At 56.1% G+C, this 22,776-nt stretch overlaps 1 protein-coding gene across 1 annotated transcript in view; it reads right to left on the reverse strand.

Moving 5' to 3' along the window:
* The window catches only part of gdf5 (growth differentiation factor 5), a 138,108-nt gene that overhangs the window by 47,611 nt on the left and 67,721 nt on the right, over positions 1–22,776 (reverse strand). Inside the window, exon 2 of the mRNA XM_087994721.1 lies at positions 11,827–12,695. Within this exon, the coding sequence (XP_087850847.1) occupies positions 11,827–12,250 (424 nt within the window). The 5' untranslated portion in view covers positions 12,251–12,695. The remainder of the gene's footprint in view (positions 1–11,826; positions 12,696–22,776) is intronic.

Genomic DNA, 22,776 nt, shown 5'->3' on the forward strand with positions numbered 1-22,776 from the left:
AGGGGAGGGGGAAGGGGAGGGGGGAAGGGGAGGGGGAAGGGGAGGGGGAAGGGAAGGGGAAGGGAGGGTGGAAGGGGAGGGGGAAGGGCAAGGGGAAGGGTAAGGGAGAGGGAGGGGAAGGGGGATGTGTAAGGGGAGAGGAGGGGGAAGGGGAGGTGTAAGGAGAGAGGGAGGGGAAGGGGGAGGTGTAAGGAGAGAGGGAGGGGAAGGGGAAGGGAATGGGCAAAGGGAGGAAGAAGGGGAGGGGAAGGGGAGGGGGAGGGGGAAGGGGAGGGGGAGGGGGAAGGTGTGGGGAAGGGGAGGGGGAGGGGAAGGGGTGGGCAAGGGGAGGGGGAAGGGGAGGGCAAGGGGAGGGGGAAGGGGAAGGGGAGGGCAAGGGGAGGGCAAAGGGGAGGGGGAAGGGGAGGGGGAAGGGGAGGGGGAAGGGGAGGGGGAAGGGGTAAGGGGAGGGGGAAGGGGAGTGGGAAGGGGAGTGGGAAGGGGAGTGGGAAGGGGGGAAGGGGGAAGGGGAGGGGGAAGGGGAGGGGGAGGGGGAAGGGGAGGGGGAGGGGGAAGGGGGAGGGGGAGGGGGAAGGGGAGGGGAGGGGAGGGGAAGGGGAGGGGGAGGGGGAGGGGGAAGGGGAGGGGGGAGGGGGAAGAGGAGGGGAGGGTTGGGGGGGGAAGAGGAGGGGGAGGGTTAGGGGGGGAAGAGGAGGGGGAGGGGTAAGGGTAGGGGGAAGGGGAGGGGAAGAGGAGGGGGAGTGGGAAGAGGAGGGGGACGGGTAGGGGTAAGGGTAGGGGGAAGGGGAGGGGTAAGGGGAGGGGTAAGGGTAGGGGGAAGGGAAGGGGAGGGGGAAGGGGAGGGGGAGGAGGGAAGGGGAGGGGGAAGGGGAGGGGAGGGGGAAGGGGAAGGGGAGGGGGAAGGGGAGGGGAGGGGGAAGGGGAGGGGAGGGGGAAGGGAAAGGGGAGGGAGGGGGAAGGGAAAGGGGAGGGGAGGGGGAAGGGAAAGGGGAGGGAGGGGGAAGGGAAAGGGGAGGGGAGGGGGAAGGGAAAGGGGAGGGGAGGGGAAGGGAAAGGCGAGGGGAGGGGGAAGGGAAGGGGAGGGGAGGGGGAAGGGAAAGGGGAGGGGAGGGGGAAGGGGAAAGGGGAGGGGGAAGGGAAAGGGGAGGGGAGGGGGAAGGGAAAGGGGGGGGGAAGGGAAAGGGGAGGGGAGGGGAGGGGGAAGGGAAAGGGGAGGGGAGGGGGAAGGGAAAGGGGAGGGGAGGGGGAAGGGAAAGGGGAGGGGAGGGGGAAGGGAAAGGGAGGGGAGGGGGAAGGGAGAGGGGAGGGGGAAGGGAAAGGGGAGGGGAGGGGGAAAGGGGAGGGAGCTGGAAGGGAGAGGGGAGGGGAAGGGTGGAGGGGGGAAGGGAGGAGGGGGGAGGGGGAAGGGGGGAGGGGGAAGGGGGGAGGGAAGGGGGGGATGGGGAATGGGGGAAGGGGATGGGGAAGGGGGGGAAGGGGATGGGGAATGGGGGGAGGGGAAGGGGATGGGGAATGGGGGAGGGGAAGGGGAATGGGAATGGGGGGAGGGGAGGGGAAGGGGAGGGGGAAGGGAAGGGGAAGAGGAAGGGGAGGGGTGGGGAAGGGGAGGGGTGGGGAAGGGGAGGGGTGGGGAAGGGGAGGGGGGAGGGGTGGGGAAGGGGAGGGGAGGGGAAGGGGGAACTGAAGGGGAAGGGGAGGGGTGGGGGGAAGGCGTCGGGTGGGGTCAGGGAGAGGTCGTGGGGAGGGGAGGGGGAAGGGGTCGTGGGGAGGGGAGGGGAGGGGGAAGGGGTCGGGGGGAGGGGGAAGGGGTCGGGGGGAGGGGGAAGGGGAGGGATCGGGGGAGGGGGAAGGGGAGGGATCGGGGGTAGGGGGTAGGGGGAAGGGGAGGGATCGGGGGTAGGGGGAAGGGGAGCGGGAAGGGGCGGGGAGGGGGAGGTGAAGGGGAGCGGGAAGGGGCGGGGAGGGGAGGGGGATGGGAGGGGAGGGGGAGTGGAGGGGAAGGGTGGGGTGCGGGAAGGGGAGGGGGAAGGGGAGGGGGGAAGTGGAGGGGAATGGGATGGGGAGGGGAATGGGATGGGAGGGGAGGGGGAGGGGGAGGGGAGGGGGAGGGGAGGGGAGTGGGAGGGGGAGGGGAGGGGAGGGGAGGGGGTAAGGGGATGGGGAGGGGAGGGGGAGGGGAGGGGGAGGGGAGGGGAGGGGATGGGGAGGGGAGGGAGGGGGAGGGGAAGGGGAGGGGGTAAGGGAGGGGGAGGGGAGGGGAGGGGATGGGGAGGGGAGGGAGGGGGAGGGGAAGGGGAGGGGGTAAGGGATGGGGAGGGGAGGCGAGGGGGATGGGAAGGGGAAGGGAAGGGGGATGGGAAGGGGAAGGGAAGGGGGAGGGGAGGGGAGGGGGAGGGGAGGGGGGAGGGGAGGGGGAAGGGGAGGGGGAAGGGGGAAGGGGAGGGGAGGGGGGAGGGGGGTAGGGGAGGGGGGAGGGGAGGGGGAGGGGAGGGGGAAGGGGGCGGGGAGGGGGAGGGGAGGGGAGGGGGGGAGGGGAGGGGGAAGGGGGGAGGGGAAGGAGGGGGAGGGGAGGGGGGAAGGAGGGGGAGGGAGGGGGAAGGAGGGAGGGGGAAGGGGAGGAGGGGAGGGGGAAGGGAGGAGGGGAGGGGCGGGGGAAGGGGAGGAGGGGAGGGGGCGGGGGGAAGGGGAGGAGGGAAGGGGGGAGGGGGAAGGGGAGGAGGGAGGGGAGGGGAGGGCGGGGAAGGGGAGGAGGGAAGGGGGACGGGAGGGGAGAGGGGGACGGGAAGGGAGAGGGGGACGGGAGGGGGGAAGGGGGAGGGGGAAGGGGGAGGGGGGAAGGGGGAGGGGGGAAGGGGGAGGGGGGAGGGGGGAGGGGGAAGGGGAGGGGGGGGGGGGGAAGGGGAGGGGGAGGGGGAAGGGGGAGGGGGGAGGGGGGAGGGGAGGGGGGAGGGGGGAAGGGGAGGGGGAAAGGGAGGGGGGAGGGGGGAAGGGGAGGGGGGAGGGGGGAAGGGGAGGGGGGAAGGGGAGGGGGGAGGGGGGAAGGGGAGGGGGGAGGGGGAAGGGGGAGGGGGGAGGGGGAAGGGGGAGGGGGGAGTGGGAAAGGGTAGGGAGGGAGAAAGGGAAGGGGGAAAAGGGGAGGGGGGAACGGGAGGGGGTTGGGGTAAGGGGGTTGGGGTAAGGGGAGGGGGGAAGGGGGAACTGGGAACAGAGGAGAGGGAAGCGGGAGGGGGGAAGAGGGAAGGGGAGGGGGTGTGGGAAGGGGAGGGGGTGTGGGAGGGAAGGGGGGAAGGGGAGGGGGAAGGGAAGGGGGAAGGGGAGGGGGGAAGGGAAGGGGGAAGGGGAGGGGGGGAAGGAAGGGGGGAAGGGGTGGGGGGAAGGGAAGGGGGAAGGAAGTGAGGGAGGGGGGAAGGGGAAAGGGAGGGGAGTGAAGGGGAATGGGTGAGGGGAGGGAGGGGAAGAGGGAAGGGAGGGAGTAAGGGGTGGGAGGAGTAGGGAAGGGTGGGAAAGGAGGGAGGGGGAAAGAGTGAAAGAAGGGGGGGTGTGAGAGAGATGGGGGGAGAAAGGGGAAAAGGGAGGTGTCGAATAGCGAATGTGCCTACATCCTGATCTCAGTAAGAGATTGACTTGGGACTGGCAGCGTTTCCTGTGTGTGGGGCTGTCTATTACTAACCTCAGTAACCCAGAGCAGTGAGGGGGTAGTGGAGTTAAACATGGGGCTGCCCAGAGATTTCCAGACACCAACTTACATTCATATTGTAAAATAAAACATAGAACCGCGGACACTGGAGATCTGAAACACAGAGAATGCTGGAGAAACTCTGGCAGCAGCTGGGTGAGAGAGAGGGAGGGACAGCGTTAACTTTTCAAGTCCCATCACACTGGACCCGAAACAGTCGCTGTTTTCTCTCTGCACAGATTCTGCCAAACCTGCTGTGTTCCTCCAGCATTCTCTGTTTGTGTTACATTTATATAGCACATTGAACATTAAATATTGATGAAGCCACTCAACTAGTTATCGAGTGATTAGAAATTTGCACAAGAAGGTCTTTAGCGTAACGTCCAACGCTCGGGTCGGCTTGTGGATGCCAGCCATGGCAATGAGATAGTCCGAATGGAATTTGTAGAGAACTAATCGAAAGCCGAGCAGGGAGGTTTGAGGAGTCCTGGGGTGCAAACTGCTTTCTGCTTGAGCTCCCAGTGCGTCGGGAAACCTCCCGAACACTGACTCCACACATTCCCCCCAACAGCGGGAGAGAGAGCCCGCAGGGCAGTGAAAACACTCAGCGACACTGGCAGCATCTCTGGGCGAGACGGACGGACAGACAGAGAGAGAGGGGGGGGGGGGGAGAGAGAGAAGGGGGGGGGGAGAGAGAGAGGGGGGGGGGGGGAGAGACAGAGAGAGGGGGGGGGGAGAGACAGAGAGGGGGGAGAGAGAGGGGAGGAGAGAGAGAGGGGTGTGGGGGGGGGGAAGAGAGGGGTGTGGGGGGGGGAAAGAGAGGGGTGTGGGGGGGGGAAGAGAGGGGTGTGGGGGGGAAGAGAAGGGTGTGGGGGAAGAGAAGGGTGTGGGGGGGGGAAAGAGAAGGGTGTGGGGGGGAAAGAGAAGGGTGTGGGGGGGGAAGAGAAGGTGTGGGGGGGGAAGAGAACGGTGTGGGGGGGAAAGAGAAGGGTGTGGGGGGGGAAAGAGAAGGGTGTGGGGGGGAAGAGAAGGGTGTGGGGGGGAAGAGAAGGGTGTGGGGGGGAAAGAGAAGGGTGTGGGGGGGAAAGAGAGGGGTGTGGGGGGAAAGAGAGGGGGGTGGGGGGAAAGAGAGGGGGGTGGGGGGAAAGAGAGGGGGGTGGGGGGAAAGAGAGGGGGGTGGGGGGGAAAGAGAGGGGGGTGGGGGGAAAGAGAGAGGGGGTGGGGGGAAAGAGAGAGGGGGTGGGGGGAAAGAGAGAGGGGGGGGGTGGGGGAAAAGAGAGGGGGTGGGGGGAAAGAGGAGGGGGGTGGGGGGAAAGAGAGGGGGGGGGGGGGGAAAGAGAGAGGGAGTGGGGGGAAAGAGAGAGGGGGTGGGGGAAAAGAGAGGGGGGTGGGGGAAAAGAGAGGGGGGTGGGGAAAAGAGAGGGGGTGGGGGAAAAGAGAGGGGGGTGGGGGAAAAGAGAGGGGGGGTGGGGGGAAAGAGAGGGGGGTGGGGGAAAAGAGAGGGGGGTGGGGGAAAAGAGAGGGGGTGGGGGGAAAGAGAGAGGGGGTGGGGGGAAAAGAGAGGGGTGGGGAAAAGAGAGGGGGTGGGGGAAAAGAGAGGGGGGTGGGGGAAAGAGAGGGGGGTGGGGGGAAAAGAGAGGGGGGTGGGGGGAAAAGAGAGGGGGGTGGGGGGAAAGAGAGGGGGGGGGGGGAAAAGAGAGGGGGTGGGGGGAAAAGAGAGGGGGGTGGGGGGAAAAGAGAGGGGGGTGGGGGGAAAAGAGAGGGGGGTGGGGGGAAAAGAGAGGGGGTGGGGGGAAGAGAGAGGGGGTGGGGGAAAGAGAGAGGGAGGGGTGGGGGAAAGAGAGAGGGAGGGGTGGGGAATGAGAGAGGGAGGGGTGGGGAAAGAGAGAGGGAGGGGTGGGGGAAGAGAGAGGGAGGGGTGGGGGAAGAGAGAGGAGGGGTGGCAGGAGAGGGAGGGGTGGGGAAAGAGGGGGGGGGGAGAGGGAGGGGGTGGGGAAAGAGGGGGTGGGGATAGGGAGGGGTGGGGATAGAGAGGGGGTGGGGAAAGAGGGGGTGGGGTTAGAGAGGGGGGGTGGGGATAGAGAGGGGGTGGGGATAGAGAGGGGGTGGGGATAGAGAGGGGGTGGGGAAAGAGGGGGTGGGGATAGAGAGGGGGTGGGGAGAGAGGGGGTGGGGATGAGAGGGGGTGGGGGAGAGAGGGGGTGGGAAAGAGGGGGTGGGGAGAGAGGGGGGTGGGGAGAGAGGGGGTGGGGAAAGAGGGGGTGGGGATAGAGGGGGGTGGGGATAGAGAGGGGGTGGGGAAAGAGGGGGTTGGGGATAGAGAGGGGGTGGGGGAGAGAGGGGGTGGGGAGAGAGGGGGTGGGGAAAGAGGGGGTGGGGATAGAGAGGGGGGTGGCGATAGAGAGGGGGTGGGGAAACAGGGGATGGGGAAACAGGGGGTGGGGAAACAGGGGATGGGGAAACAGGGGTGGGGAAACAGGGGTGGGGAAACAGGGGGTGGGGAAACAGGGGGTGGGGAAACAGGGGGTGGGGAAACGGGGTGGGGAAAGAGAGGGGGTGGGGAAAGAGAGGGGGTGGGGATAGAGAGGGGGTGGGGATAGAGATGGGGTGGGGAAATAGGGGGTGGGGATAGAGAGGGGGTGGGGATAGAGAGGGGGTGGGGATAGAGAGGGGGGTGGGGATAGAGAGTGGGTGGGGAGAGAGGGGGTGGGGATAGAGAGGGGGGTGGGGATAGAGAGGGGGTGGGGAGAGAGGGGGTGGGGAGAGAGGGGGTGGGGATAGAGAGGGGTGGTGGGGATAGAGAGGGGGTGGGGGGAGAGAGGGGGTGGGGAGAGAGGGGGTGGGGAAAGAGTGGGTGGGGATACAGAGGGGGTGGGGATACAGAGGGGGTGGGGAGAGAGGGGGTGGGGATACAGAGGGGGTGGGGTGAGAGGGGGTGGGGTGAGAGGGGGTGGGGAAAGAGAGGGGGTGGGGAAAGAGGGGGTGGGGATAGAGAGGGGATGGGAAAAGAGGGGGTGGGGAAAGAAGGGGTGGGGATAGAGAGGGGGTGGGGAAAGAAGGGGGGGGATAGAGAGGGGGTGGGGGAAAGAAGGGGTGGGGAAAGAAGGGGTGGGGATAGAGAGGGGGGTGGGGAAAGAGGGGGTGGGGAAAGAGGGGGGTGGGGATAGAGAGGGGGTGGGGATAGAGAGGGGGTGGGGAAAGAGGGGGTGGGGATAGAGAGGGGGTGGGGGAAAGAGGGGGTGGGGATAGAGAGGGGTGGGGGAGAGAGGGGGTGGGGAGAGAGGGGGTGGGGAGAGAGGGGGTGGGTGAGAGGGGTGGGGATAGAGAGGGGGTGGGGGAAAGAGGGGGTGGGGATAGAGAGGGGGTTGGGGTTAGAGAGGGGGTGGGATAGAGGGGGTGGGGATAGAGAGGGGGTGGGGATAGAGACGGGGTGGGGAGAGAGGGGGTGGGGAGAGAGGGGGGTGGGGAGAGGGGGGTGGGGAGAGAGGGGGTGGGGAGTGAGGGGGTGGGGAGAGAGAGAGGGAGGGGTGGGGAGAGAGGGGGTGGGGAAAGAGGGGGTGGGGATAGAGAGGGGGTGGGGATAGAGAGGGGTGGGGATAGAGACGGGGTGGGGAGAGAGGGGGGTGGGGAGAGAGGGGTGGGGAGAGGAGAGAGGAGTGGGGGGATGGGTGGGAGAGAGGGGGTGGGGAGAGAGTGAGGGAGGGGTGGGGAAAGAGAGAGGGAGTGGTTGGGGGGAAAGAGAGAGGGAGTGGTGGGGGAAGAGAGAGAGGGAGGGGGGGGGAAGGAGAGGGAGGGGGTGGGGGAAGAGAGAGAGGGAGGGGTGGGGGAGAGAGAGAGGGAGAGGTGGGGGAAGAGAGAGAGGGAGAGGTGGGGGAAGAGAGAGAGGGGTGGGGGAAGAGCGAGAGAGGGGGTGGGGGGAAGAGCGAGGGAGGGGTGGGGGAAAGAGCGAGGGAGGGGTGGGGGAAGAGCGAGGGAGGGGTGGGGGAAGAGCGAGGGAGGGGAGGGGAGGGGTGGGGGAAGAGCGAGGGAGGGGAGGGGGGAGAGATGGGGGGGAGAGAGGGGTGGGGAAAGAGCGAGGGAGGGGGTGGGAAAGAGCGAGGGAGGGGTGGGGGGAGAAAGGGGTGGGGGAGAGAGGGTGTGGGGGAGAGGGAGGGGTGGGGAGAGGGAGGGGTGTGGAGAGGGAGGTGTGGGGGGAGAGAGGGGGTGGGGAGAGAGGGGGTGGGGAGAGAGAGGGGGTGGGGATAGAGACGGGGTGGGGAGAGAGGGGGTGGGGAGAGAGGGGGTGGGGAGAGAGAGAGGGATGGGTGGGGAGAGAGGGGGTGGGGAGGAGAGTGAGGGAGGGGTGGGGAAAGAGAGAGGGAGTGGTGGGGGAAGAGAGAGAGGGAGGGGTGGGGGAAGAGAGAGAGGGAGGGGTGGGGGAAGAGAGAGAGGGAGAGGTGGGGGAAGAGAGAGAGGGAGAGGTGGGGGAAGAGAGAGAGGGGTGGGGGAAGAGCGAAGAGAGGGGTGGGGGAAGAGCGAGGGAGGGGTGGGGGAAGAGCGAGGGAGGGGTGGGGGAAGAGCGAGGGAGGGGAGGGGAGGGGTGGGGGAAGAGCGAGGGAGGGGAGGGGGAGAGATGGGGGGGAGAGAGGGGTGGGGGAAAGAGCGAGGGAGGGGTGGGGAAAGAGCGAGGGAGGGGGTGGGGGGAGAAAGGGGTGGGGGAGGGAGGGGTGGGGGGAGAAAGGGGTGGGGGAGAGAGGGTGTGGGGAGAGGGAGGGGTGGGGAGAGGGAGGGGTGTGGAGAGGGAGGTGTGGGGGGAGAGAGGGGGTGGGGAGAGAGGGGTGGGGAGAGAGGGGGTGGGGGAGAGAGAGGGGGTGGGGAGAGAGAGGGGGTGGGAGAGAGAGGGGGTGGGGAGAGAGGGGGTGGGGAGAGAGAGGGGGTGGGAAAAGAGGGGGTGGGGAGAGAGAGGGGTGGGAAAAGAGGGGGTGGGGGAGGAGGGGGGTGGGAAAGAGGGGGTGGGGAGAGAGAGGGGTGGGAAAAGAGGGGGGTGGGGAGAGAGAGGGGGTGGGAAAAGAGGGGGTGGGGAGAGAGAGGGGGTGGGAAAGATGGGGTGGGGAGAGAGAGGGGGTGGGGAGAGAGAGGGGGTGGGGAGAGAGAGGGGGGTGGGGAAAGAGGGGGTGGGGAGAAAGAGGGGGTGGGGAGAGAGAGGGGGTGGGGAGAGAGGGGGTGGGAGAGAGGGGGGTGGGAAAGAGGGGGTGGGGAGAGAGAGGGGGGGTGGGGAAGAGGGGGTGGGGAAAGAGGGGGTGGGGAGGAAAGAGGGGGTGGGGAGAAAGAGGGGGTGGTGAGAGAGCGGGGGTGGAAAAGAGGGGGGGGGAAAAGAGGGGGGTGGGGGAGAGAGAGGGGGTGGGAAAAGAGGGGGTGGGGGAGAGGGGGGGGGTGGGAAAAGAGGGGGGTGGGGAGAGAGAGGGGGTGGGGAAAGAGGGGGTGGGGAGAAAGAGGGGGGGGGGGGTGAGAAAGAGGGGGTGGGGAGAGAGAGGGGGTGGGGAGAGAGAGGGGTGGGGGAGAGGGGGTGGGAAAGAGGGGGTGGGGAAAGTGGGGGTGGGGGAGAGAGGGGGGTGGGGAGAGAGAGGGGGTGGGGGGAGAGGGGGTGGGGAGAGTGAGGGGGGTGGGGAGTAGAGGGGGTGGGGAGAGAGAGGGGGTGGAGGAGAGAGGGGGTTGGGGAGCGAGTGGCTGGGGAGAGAGGGGCTGGGGAGAGAGAAGGGGGGTGGGAGAGAGGGGTGGGGAAAGAGGGGGTGGGGATAGAGAGGGGGTGGGGATAGAGAGGGGGTGGGGTAGAGAGGCGGTGGGGATAGAGAGGGTGGGGAGAGAGGGGGTGGGGGAGAGAGAGGGGGTGGAGAGAGAGGGGGTGGGGAGAGAGGGCTGGGGAGAGAGGGGCTGGGGAGAGAGAAGGGGGGGTGGGGAGAGAGGGGTGGGGAAAGAGGGGGTGGGGATAGAGAGGGGGTGGGGATAGAGAGGGGGTGGGGTAGAGAGGCGGTGGGGATAGAGAGGGGTGGGGAGAGAGGGGGTCGGGAGACGAGGGGGTGGGGAGAGGGGGGTTGGAAGAGAGAGAGGGCGTTGGGGGGAGAGAGAGGGCGTTGGGGGGAGAGAGAGGGTTGGAAGAGAGACAGGGCGTTGGGAGAGAGGGGCGTGGGGAGAGAGGGGCGTGGAGAGAGAGAGGGGAGGTGGGGGAGAGAGAGGGGAGGTGGGGAGAGAGAGGGGAGGTGGGGGAGAGAGAGGGGAGGTGGGGAGAGAGAGGGGAGGTGGGGAGAGAGAGGGGAGGTGGGGAGAGAGGGAGGGTGGGGGAGGGGGGAGGTGGTGTTGGGAGGGGGAGATGGGAGGGGGAGGGGGAGAAGGGGGAGAAGGGGGAGGGGGAGAAGGGGGAGAGGGGTGAAGGGGGAGGGGGAGAGAGAGAGAGAGACGGGACAGGGAGAGAGAGACAGAGCTGCCTTTCAGATTGCTGAGCCCAGTCAGAAAGGGGAACTCTGTGTCCCCTTCCCCAAACCTGCAACATCCCCACAGTCCCAAACTCCCAGCATAGCACAGGGGGCGTTGGGTGGGGGGGAGAAAGTGAATGCCCATCACAAACAGTTCAATCGGAAACGGGAAGTCCACCTTGAGTCAGCTGTAACCACGGCAGCTTCAGATCCCAGATAAACTCTGGAACAGGGGGACTGCCTACATCACAGTGTGACTGGAAATCCACTGTCAAACTGTCTGTGTCTGTCTGTGTGTGTGAGAGAGAGTCTCTGTAACTGAACGTGTGTGTCTGTTATTCTCTGTGTCTGAGTGTTTCTGAGCATCCTGTCTCTGTGTGTCTGCCTGTCTGTCAGTGTTTGTGTCTCAGTGTGTTGTAGCTGTAAGTCGGTCTCGATGCGTTTGTTAATCACAAAGCCACAGAGTAAGGAGCTGGATGAATCGACAGGGTTTCGGTTTGACAGTGAGAGCTGGGCATGGTCCTGTTCCCCAGGCTCTGACTCCTCCCCCCCCCCCCCCCCCCCCCCCACCGGTATTAACTCAGCTCCCCCTCCCCATGGGTCCGACTCTCAGTCCCTATTTGCACTCCCACCCCCACCCCCGTGCCTGGTCCGTCTACGGTATCTGCCTGCCTCCCCCCTGGTATCCACCAGCCAGTATTAGCCCCAATGGAATACCCTGCCTCAGTGTCTGCCCTCGGTTCCTGCTCCCTGGGGGGGTGCCCCCTCCTCCCCTGGGTATCTGCTCCCCCGAGTATTTGGCCCCACTCACCCCCGCCGGGGTATCTGTCCCCACCTTCTCCCCCCGGGGATATCTGTCCCCACCTTCTCCCCCCGGGGATATTTGGTGTCCGCTTCCCCCACACTGGTATCTGCCCCCTTCCCGGGGTAGTCTGCCCCCACCTACTCCCCCCGGGGGTATCTGCCCTCACGGGGGTATCTGGTCCCTTTTCCCGGGTGTATCTGCCTCCTCCCCTCCGGGGGGTATCTGGTCTCCCCTGCCCCCCCCCCCAGGTGGTATCTGTCCCCCGGGGTTATCTGTCCCCATCTTCCCCCCCGGTGGTATCTGCCCCCTCCCCGGGGGTATCTGCCCCTCCGGTGGTATCTGCCACACCTTTCCCCCCGGGTATCTGTCCCCTCCCCGGGGTATCTGCCCCCACCTTTCCCCCCGGGGGTATCTGCCCCCCACCTTCCCCCTGGGGTATCTGCCCCCACCTTTCACCCCGGGGGTATCTGCCCCCACCTTTCCCCCCGGGGGTATCTGCCCCTTCCGGGGGTATCTGTCCCCCACCTTCCCCCCCGGGGGTATCTGCTTCCACCTTCCCCCCCGGGGTATCTGTCCCCACCTTCCCCCTCGGGGGTATCTGCCCCCTCCGGGGGGTATCTGCCCCCACCTTCCCCCCGGGGTATCTGCCCCCACCTTCCCCCCCCCCCGGGGGTATCTGCCCCCACCTTCCCCCGGGGTATCTGCCCCCACCTTCTCCCCCCCCCCCCCGGGGGTACCTGCCCCCCCTTCCCCCCCGGGGGTATCTGCCCCCACCTTCCCCCCCCGGGGGTATCTGCCCCCCCGGGGTATCTGCCCCCACCTTCCCCCCCCCCGGGGGTATCTGCCCCCACCTTCCCCCCGGGGGTATCTGCCCCCCCGGGGGTATCTGGCCCTACCTTCTCCCCTGTCCACGAAGCTGGTGATGGTGTTGGCCCGAGTGGCCGGCGGCTGGGAGCTGCTCCTGTTGAGCCCGCGCCGCTCGCTCCCGGACAGGCTCCGGTACAGGAACAGCATGTAATCGTGAGCGGTCACCTGCGGGCCGCCGGCTTTCTTGGAGCGCCTGCCGGCCGCTCGGCCCTCGCCGCTCCTGCGGTTCGCTTTCCTGGCGGCGGGGGTCAGGGGTACGGCTCGGGCAGCGCCGGGAGCCCATCGGGGGCTCGCTCTCTTGCTCTGGGCGGTGCCCAGGGGTCCCTGGCGCAGGAGCGGCGCAGTGGCGGCGGAGTGAGCGGCGAGGAGCCCGGCCGCGGAGTCGGGACGGGGCAGGTAGCAGATGCAGCTGAGGTAGCTGACCAGGAAGGTGAACTTTCGCACTAATTCCATCCTCGGGGCTCGCCGGGGGCTAAAGCTGCCAGATCAATACCGAGCACCGACTCCAACACTTCCAGGCAATTTCCTCCAAAACTCTCCGGCGTATTTGATGGATCTGTCCCATAGTGGACTCGGCTTTGGTGACAGTTAATCCCGGGCACTTTCCGACCAGGCAGAGAGAGAGAGAGGCTTGAGAAATCAAAACAGCTTTCCTGCAACTTTTGCTCGCTCTTCTTGCTTTTCTCTAACTCCGAGGGTGACTCAGTCCTGGTTTAAATCCCTCACCCTCCAAGGACGAGAAATGCATAACCCTGCCCAGCGCCCTCTCTCTCGCTCTCTTTAAAAAACTTCCAAATTTTGAATCGTTTCCAGTAAAAATATTTCACACTCCCACGATTAAGACAGGTGCCCGCCACTAAATCTGCTCTCCCCAATCGGCCAGAGAATTTCAGCAACACTGCGAGAGAGGGAGAAGGGTAACAGAGAGAGAAAAAAAAGTCTTTAATTACTTGCTGATGTTGAACAGTCTGCCTGTCCAAAGTTGTTTGGGTGAAATATATTTCTGTTAAATATTACACACATATAGAAGATTAAATGTCTCTCCATTCAAGAACAGGACACTGAGACACACACACACACACAGAAAGGTGCGTTTCAAGCCTCACTCTCCTTCCCAACATTGTCATGGGGAGTCTCCGCTTCCTGGGAATAGAATTCCCGGCTGCTTTGGCCTCATTAGCACCAAACCTAAGATCCTAACCAATTCACTTTTCCAGAAAGCAAGAGCCCTCCCGCCCCAGTTCCAAGCTGCATCCACTTTGGAATATTTCGTATGGGACATTGCGGGGGTGGGGGGGGGGGGGACCCCTGGCGTAACGTCAGGGACATCTCCATCCAAATCGCCAGCGCCTCTTAGACTGGATCCCCTGGGATCCCTCTAGTTGCTAAACCGACAGTCCTGTCCCTGAGACATACACCCTTTTTACATTTACTCTTCTGGGGAAGGGGGTATCGACCGGAAAGGTTAACTCTGATTTCTCTCCACAGATGCTGCCAGACCTGCTGAGCTTTTCCAGCACTTTCTCTTTTTGTTTCTGATTTACAGCATCCGTGGTTGTTTCGGTTTTTCTTTCCATTTAACATGTGCTTTATTTTGATCGGAAATCTTTATCGACCCATTTGGTGAGATTTTAGCAACTGACGTTGAAGTGACCAGCAAATAATTTGCTGGAAATCTGAAATATAAAAAAAACAGAAAGTGCTGGACTAACTCATCAGTTCGGGGGAGGGGGGTGTTCAGTTTCAAATAATGGACGTGAAATAAGAAGCTTGTCTCTGCCTCCAGCGATGCTGTCAGTTCCTCCAGCACTTTCCGTTTTTCTTCTTGAAATAAGGTGGGCAGGGCAAGATTTAACCTCAGATCTGACCTTAGCTGCCTTCTTATTGGCTCACAGAATGGTTATAGCTCTGAGGGAGGCCATTCAGCTCACCATGTCCGTTAGGGCTGGCAGGAATAACTCACTGGGTGCCACTGCCCCTGACTTTGTCCCGCGAGCTTTGCATTGCTTTATCTCGACAGACAATTGCCCAGTTCTCTTCTGAAAGCTACAACTGAATCTACTTTCAGCACACCCTCAGGCAGCACTTTCCAAGCCCCAACCTAATGGTGAAAAATTGAATATAGATTCTCATTGATCGCCACTGGTTAATACCAAACGTCCCGTCGCATTATTCAAAGACAAGTGGGGAGAATTCTCCCTTGTGAGTCTGCCAATACTTATTCCTTGACCAAAATCACTGAATGTAGACTATCCAGACATTATCATTTTGCTGCTTGTGATGAAATTGGTTGTTGCATTTCTGACATTACAACAATGACTGCTGTTTGAAAGTGAATATAAACTGTGAAGCCTTATAATACAAGTTCCTTCTGAGAGAAGGGATAGCAGTTTAAGAAAAAGGAAGGACTGTGGATGATTTTATGGAGAGTTTAATAATGCAGTTTTGAAAGGGGAAAGAAGATGTGGGCGGCACGGTGGCACAGTGGTTAGCACTGCTGCCTCACAGCGCCAGAGACCCGGGTTCAATTCCCGCCTCAGGCGACCGACTGTGTGGAGTTTGCACATTCTCCCCGTGTCTGCGTGGGTTTCCTCCGGGTACTCCGGTTTCCTCCCACACTCCAAAAATGTGCAGGTTAGGTGAATTGGCCACGCTAAATTGCCTGTAGTGTTAGGTGCAGGGGTAAATGTAGGGGAATGGGTCTGGGTGGGTGCGCTTCGGCGGGTCGGTGTGGACTTGTTGGGCCGAAGGGCCTGTTTCCACACTGTAAGTAATCTAATCTAAAAAAAAGAAGAATCAGTCATTACCGTCATCTCTGAGTTGGGTCTGGGTCTGACAAGGGGCAGAGTGAGCAGAGTTCCCCTGGAGTAGATCAGCACAAGCATTTGGAGGGTTTATTTCCGAGCTGTACATCTCTATGACTCTGTGATGACTCTGACAATCCATTTGCAAAGATCTGGCAAAATTGAAGTATAATGTGGAACATGCAGAATGTGGTAGGAAGAGTAACAAAGAAACATGTTATTGAAATGGTGAGAGATTGGGGAGCTTTGAAATGAATAGAGATCTGGGTGTCCCAGTGCATGAATGGCAAGCAGTCTGCAGGAACAGAAAGTAATTCGGAAATTTGATAGAATGTTACCATTTGTTGCAAGGTAGAATTGAATACAACAGTAGGGAGATTGTGCTACAGTTATACAGGGCATTGATGGGACCAAAGCAAAGGACTGCGTACAACATTAATCTCCTTATCTAAGGCAGGATGGACATTGGGAGTAGTTTAAAGAAGGTTTATTGGTGGAAAACTTAGAATGAGTGAGTTGCCTTATGAGGGAACGTTGGACAGGTTCGGCTTATATCCAAGAGGTAACGGTCCTTATTACATGATGCGGAGGCTGTCGGAGCCATATGGTCTAGTCCTGCTCATAATTCATACATTCTGATGTCTGTTGGCAGATATTTTCCGAAACAAGTTGTTCAGGAATGTTATGCCACATCTCTTTTATTTATTCACTCATGGGACATGGGCAGTTAAGAGTCAACTATGGGTCTGGAATCATACATAGGCCAGACCAGGTGAGAATGGTATATTTCTTTCTCTGAAGGCCATTAGGGAACCAGATGATTTTTCATGACAATCAATACTGGGTTTATGTTCATCCATAGATCCTCAATTCCAGATTCTTTATTGAGTTCAAATTCCACCATCTGCCATGGCAGGATTTGATTCCAGGTCCCCAGAGTAATAATGGAGTTTCTGGATTAATAGTCTAGCAATAACACCAGTATTATCTCCCTGATTGCCTCCCCTCCTCTAGCAGATGGGACTTGAACTCAGACCTCCTGGCTGAAAGATAGGGACACCACCAATGTGCTACAACTGTCCTTTATGTGTATGTTTATGTAATTGTTGGAAAGTCACGAGCAAGGGACTATATGAGTGATGAAGTTTGAATTCAGGGAGTGAATTGGAGTTGGGAGTCCAAAGACAAGAAAGATGGAAGGAGAGAACACACAAGCAACTTAGCATTGAGGTTTAATCTGAACACAAAGGTTTCTCATAGTTGATGTTGGAAATATGAGGGATGAGAAGGAGTTTGGGTAGAACATGCATAATATTGTATTGGATGTGAGCAGTAAACATATCGATAAAACAAAGGTGAACAAGGTGTGTTTACACTCTACATTTTACACTGTAGCTGCAACAAAAATTGCCTGTCTTATAAATAACCACTACACTATTTTTGTAGATTATTAACACTTCTGTTTTTATAGAATTTCTGTACATTTCAGTTTGTAGTTTCTGCTTCTTTCTCCAGGCATTGACAGTGAACTGAGCGCTTTATTTTGTATATGTTAAATTCTGTGCTGGTTTAATAATTCTTAGTGTGAGACTATATACAACAGGGAATAAACTGAGCTTCAGCAGCAAAAATTGAGACAATTTAAGGCAGATTTAATGCATCACAAACTTGTGTCATTAAGCCTTAAGCTTAAAATTCAAATGAGGAAAGATTTAAGTTGGCTCAAATGGATCATTTACACTAGCATTGATGCAGGGGCCAAATGACCTCTTTTTCTGCCCTATAACCCTTATAAGGACTGCAGCCCTCAGGCGTGAGAGCATGTGACTGAGTTTTATGTATCACTTGAAAATCCAAAATATCATGGAATATCTTTCATGATTTGATGGGGATTGGGAAGGTAGTGGTGGCATGAGAATAGTGAGTAGACCATTGGGGTAAGTAAAAGTATTTCAGGTGAAGCCCAATGAAGGAGAAGGATGCTTGTAATTTAATGACCCTGGTGGAGGTGTTCAGGATTAGAAGATTTTGTTGGGAATGTTCAGAGTTAGGAAAAAGTGAGGACTGCAGATGCTGGAGATCAGAGTTGAAAAGTGTGCTGCTGGAGAAGCACAGCTGGTCTGGCAGCATCCGAGGAGCAGGAGAGTCAATATTTTGAGAATAAGCTTCCTGATTCCTGATGAAGAACTCGTGTTCAAAACGTCTCTCCTGCTCCTCGGATGCTGTGCTTTTCCAATACCACACTTTTCAACAATGTTCAGGATTAGAAAATATTGGGGGACTGTTCTGCTAGTATATGCTAGAGGTCTTCAGAGTATTTGAGAAGACTTGTAGCTCAGGTTGTGGATGAGGTTATTGACTTGCTCAGTGAGCTGGGAAGTTTGTCTGCAGACATTTTGTCACCATGCTAGGTAATATCATCAATGAGCCTCCAGTGAAACGATGTGTTCTGTCCCGCTTGCTATTTGTGTGCCTAGGTCGGCCAGGTTTGGTAGTTTCATTTCCAGTTTTGTTGCTGACACCACCAACCCCAGCAGACCCAGACACAGAAATAGTAAGTGGGACAGAACACCAACGTTCACCAGAGGCTCACTGATGATGTTATCGAGCATGGTGACAAAACATCTGTGAACAAACTTACCAGCTCAGCGAGCAAGTCAACAACCTCATACTAGAGATCTGTTCAGGATTAGATGGTGCTAGAGATCTGTTCAGGATTATAAGATGCCTTTGTGGTGTAGTTAAATCAACCGTGCTGCGAAGAAGGGGGTTCTAGGAGTTTGACCCACTCGTGATGAAGGAATACTGATCTAATTCCAAGTCAGTTTGATGTGTCACAAGGAAGGGAACTCGGGGCTGGAATGTTCCATCATACTCCTGGCATTAGAGTGCCAGGCAGTTAGTGCTGAAGTGGTTAGGGAGCATTAGCTGGAGGTGGGGAAGAATGTCAGTGACGGTGGTCAATGATGAGTGGGAGGCTGGTGTGGCTGGTGTCAGGCTGAGCAGCAGTGAGGTTGTGGGAAAGTCAGAACAGGGAGTGGTGTTCACATGTTATGTCCCGCAGTGGTGGGGGCAAAGGTGTGGTTGTTGTGGAAATGTGTTGGTCTATATAGTCAGGCAGAGGGGATTTGATTTTCAGTAGTCCAAGGGTGTATAAAGAGACTGGGGAGGTGTATTTGTGGATGTGTGCAGTAGTTGGGGTTAAGTTAGACTAGGTTTTTGAGTGACTATTAGCTTAATGAAAGCAGAACGCCCTAAATTCTCTGACATTAGGGGTGTATCTGGTAGGTTCTGAATACAAAGTAGTTGCTCCTCAGAAGCTTCCCTTTCCCAGGTAAATCCCATAAAGTCTGCTGTCTGGTATTCTCTAGGATCTTGATACTGCACTGCTGAAATAACTATCTGCCCATTGGAACATCTAGGCCTATGTTCTCACTCATTTCCTTTAAAACCCTCGGGTGGAAACCATCTGAACCTGATGCTCTGTCCCTGTGTACTGTAATTATTGTTCTCATTGCTGTTGTTTAGTTTATTTTAATTTTTATTGAGTCCAACACTAGTTGGGACATGTGACATGCTGACCTCTTCTTGTGTAAATACTGATGTACTGTGAGTAGTTACAATGAAGGCATCACTGTTATTCGATTTTAAGGAAGCCAAATGCCTCCGCTTCTGTCAAAGATGATTGTAATATCAATTTTTGTTGATTTTGATATTCCTTTTAAGTTTCTTTTTATATTCCCTTTTGTAGCTCTGTTAGAGATCTGTTTTATATGTCTTTCTCATTTGCCAGGATCTGCGTTTTATGCGTTCTTTGCCTTTTAGTGTAACCTGTCCCTTGCTCCTTTAATTGTGCAAACTATCCTTCTTAGCAAATAGAGCTGTTGCCTCTTAGGAGTTTAAATAGGCTCTGTATCAGGTTAAGTCCTGTTTTAAGTACTTCCCACTGACATTCTGTCATTTTACCCATTAATAGATTTGTATAGCTGACTGTTTACTTCACCTGAGGAGCAGGAAAATTGATGGTTCAGGCAAACGATTCCTGATGAAGGGCTTTTGCCCGAAACATCGATTTTCCTGATCCTCGGATGCTGCCTGACCTGCTGTGCCTTTCCAGCACCACTCTAATCTTGACTCTGATCTCCAGCATCTGCAGTCCTCACCTTCACCCTGTTTACTTCACCTGATGAAGGAGCAGTGTCCTGAAAGCTTGTGATTTTAAATAAACCTATTGGACTGTAACCTGAAGCCATGTGATTTCTGACTCTATTACATAGAACATAGTGCAGTACAGGCCCTTCAGCCGTCGATGTTGCGCCAACCTGTCATACCAATCTGAAGCCCATCTAACCTGCTGTGCAGGCTCGAAGGGCTGAATGGCCTACTCCTGCACCTATTGTCTATTGTCTATTGTCTATTGTCTAACCTACACTATTCCATATGCTTGTCCAATGACGACTTAAATGTACTTAAAGTTGGCAAATCTACTACCGTTGCAGGCAAAGCATTCCTTACCCTTACTATTCTCTAAGTAAAGAAACTATATCTGACATCTGTCCTATATCTATCACCTCTCAATTTAAAGCTATGCCCCCTCATGCTCGCCGTCACCATACTTGGAAAAAGGATCTCCCTGTCCACACTATCTAACCCTCTGATTATCTTATATGTCTCTATTAAGTCACCTCTCAACCTTCCTCTCTCCAATGAAAAGAGCCTCAAGTCTCTCAGCCTTTCCTCGTAAGACCTTCCCTCCATACCAGGCAACATCCTAGTAAATCTCCTCTGCACCCTTTCCAAAGTTTCCACATCCTTCTTATAATGTGGTGACCAGAACTGTACACAACACTCCAAGTGTGGCCGCACCAGAGTTTTGTACAGCTGTAGCATAGCCTCATGGTTCCGGAACTCGATCCCTCTATTAATAAAAGCTAAAACACTGTATGCCTTCTTAACGACATTGAAGTCAGACTCAGAATTTTGGTAGCTCTTTCATGTATCTCCCTTTCAAAATCTAAGTTGAATTTAATCAAATAATGGTTGTGATTCAACCAAGGCTCATACAACTGTGAGCTAAATCTGGCTCATTCCTAGTGACTGAAACTAATTTCTGACGGTGTGGGAATCTGTGTTGACATACATTACTGGCATTTCTTACTCACTTTCGTTTATTAACAACGGATGTATCAGTCCTCATTGTAGATTGCAATCAGCATGAACATGGGTTTTTATTACAAATTACTGACAGTTGTAAGTGTTGGTCATTACTGTACATCACAGACACTGTAAACACGAGTCATTAGAAAAATTAAGCTCAGTGGGAGTATGGGTTCTCCCTGTACATTAGAACTGTGTTGGTCCTGAAGGTAGATTACTCACTGTGTGAATATCAGTACTTATTTTAATTACTGACTGTGTGAGTAATGAATCTTACCCTAAATCTGAGTGCAAGGATTTAACTTCCATGAATCATTTCTACAAAGAGAAAAGAACACAGTCCAGGTTTGAACTTTCAAAATGTACAGCCAGATCCTTCAGAGAGGCTGTTGAGAGTGTATTGCTGGAAAAGCACAGCAGGTCAGGCAGCATCTGAGGAACAGGAGAATCGACGTTTCAGACATAAGACCTTCATCAGGAATGGCATCAATTCCTGATGCAGGGCTTATGCCCGAATCGTCAATTCTCTTGCTTCTCGGATGCTGCCTGACCTGCTGTGCTTTTCCAGCACCACACTCTCGACTCTGATCTCCAGCATCTGCAGTCCTCACTTTCTCCTTCAGAGAAAGCAGTCCTGAAATTCTTAGTTGCCCAGAGAGTGTTGCGAGAATGGAAATGACTGCCACAGGTAATGGCTGAGGTAAATAGCTAAGCACACAAGCAATAGTGTGAACTGGGAAGAGGTCATCTGGAGCCGAGATGGTATGACTATGCTGTTAATATTTTGTAATTCTATGGAATTACGAACTATATGAATTGATATTCAGTGCAAATTACTATCAGTGCATGTATTGATCCTGGCAGTAGAATTCTGATTATAAGGTTATTAAAGAGATTCCACAGTACTAGTTGTTGTCTTACTCCTCTACCTCTTCTCTTTCTCTCCCTGACTGCCTGTAATTATGTTTGTCTATCTTCCTCTATGTCTGTGCCTCCCTTTCCCTTTCTGTTTCTCTGTTTCTCTCCTCTCTATCTCTCACCTTTTTTTCTCAAACACTAGCAGCATTCCCCCCCCACCTATTCTTTCTTCTCTATTTCCACTCTGTGCCTCTCTTCCCTGTCTTTTCTGAGGCTCTTAATTAGAACAATCACTGCATTCCTCATACTATCCAAAATCTGATCCTGGTGATCTCACTTCCTTGCTGCTTTACACCAGCTATTGTGAGAGCTGAAATAAAGGAGTTTTTGCAGCAAAAAGTGAATCTCCAGATTGGGGTTGAATTAATTATTGGTCTACAGGAGAGAGAGAGTTCATCTTGTTGTGTTATAACTTGAACCCAGGTCTCTAGACATTATCTGGATCACTGGATTAACAGTCCAGCAATGAAACCACTAGGCCATCACCTCCCCATAAATATAACAATTCTAACGAAATGTATCTTTAAGACACAGGCCTGTAATGGTACCATAGCACGTACCTGAGGGTATAGAGGTCTCCAACTCTATCTTAATGTGGTCACTTGAAGCATGACATGCTGAAGACGTGTTCTACTGTTTGTAACTAAGAAGCTTAATTCAGTAACAAAACTTACAAACAAGTCAACAGAACACCTATGAGTTCACCAATATCAGGACTCATTGTGGAAGCAGTAATGCAGAGACTTGAACAAGCTGCCCTTCCATCTCGCCAACCCAAACTTTGGGTTCGCTACGTGGATGACACCTTCGTCATCACAAAACAGAATAAATTAGAGAAAACATACAACATCATCAACAATATCCTGACAGGCATAAAATCCACAACAGAGGAGGAAAATGATAACAGACTCCCATTTCTAGACGTGATAGTTGAACGTATAGTTAAGGGAGAGCTTCAAACCAGCATCTACAGAACAACAACAAACACAGACTAAATACTTAACTTCAGAAGCAATCATCCTACCACCTACAAACGGAGCTGCATCAAGACGTTATTTCAATGAGCTACATCACGCCGCAGCAGCCAAGTACTACAAACAACAGAAGAAAAATATGTACAAGGTTTTCAAGAAAAATGGGTACCCAATAAACACAATTGCCGATTCCTCAGAAACAAACCCAAACAAGCAGACACAATGCAACCAAAAACTATAGCCTCATTACCTTACATCAAAGACATGTCAGAAATGACTTCCAGACTGCTCAGACCCCTTGGCATCATAGTAGCCCACAAACCTATCAACACACTTCAACAGTGACTAATGCAACTAAAGGATCAATTAGATACCACTTGCAAATCTAAAGTCGTTTACAAGAAGCCATGCTAGAACTGTAGAAAACACTACATCGAAAAAATAAGCAGGAAACTTGCCATCAGGATACATGAACACCACTAGCCACGAAAAGACACAACCCACTACCACTAGTTTCCATACATACAGACAAAGAGGGACACCACTTTGACTGGGACAACACACACATCCTAGGACAGGCAAAACACGCACGAGAATTCTTAGAAGCATGGCATTCTAACCAGAACTTCTTCAATAAACACATTGACTTAGATCCTATCCACTTTCTCTTGAAAAGAAACGGAAATGACATCACCCACTTTAAGAAACCAAGACCTACAAATAGAGAGGAAGGACATACCACCAGCGCTTCACCAGAGACTCTCACTGATGATGTTACCTAGTATGGTGATTAAATGTTTGGAAACAAATCTTGCAGCTCAGCGAGCTAAACTTATATACAGAGCAGCTTAAAATCAGCATTTCCTCTGAAGTGCCTATGACTGTTTATATGGATGTTCCAGTGTAATAAGCATTTATGAGGAGGTGATGGCCTAGAGGTGTTATTGTTGGACTGTTTATCCAGAGACCCAGATAATTTCTGGATATCTGGGTTCAAATCCTGCCATGACAGGTGGTGACATTTGGATTCAGTTTAAAAAAATCTGGAATTATGAGTCTAATAATGACCATGAATCCATTGTTGACTATTGGAAAAAACCCATCAGGTTCACTAATATCATTTACT

The sequence above is a fragment of the Chiloscyllium plagiosum genome, unplaced genomic scaffold (assembly GCF_037043375.1).
Source record: "Chiloscyllium plagiosum isolate Xiang-an unplaced genomic scaffold, Cpla_swu_hap1 HiC_scaffold_15, whole genome shotgun sequence".
Taxonomy (NCBI): domain Eukaryota; kingdom Metazoa; phylum Chordata; class Chondrichthyes; order Orectolobiformes; family Hemiscylliidae; genus Chiloscyllium; species Chiloscyllium plagiosum.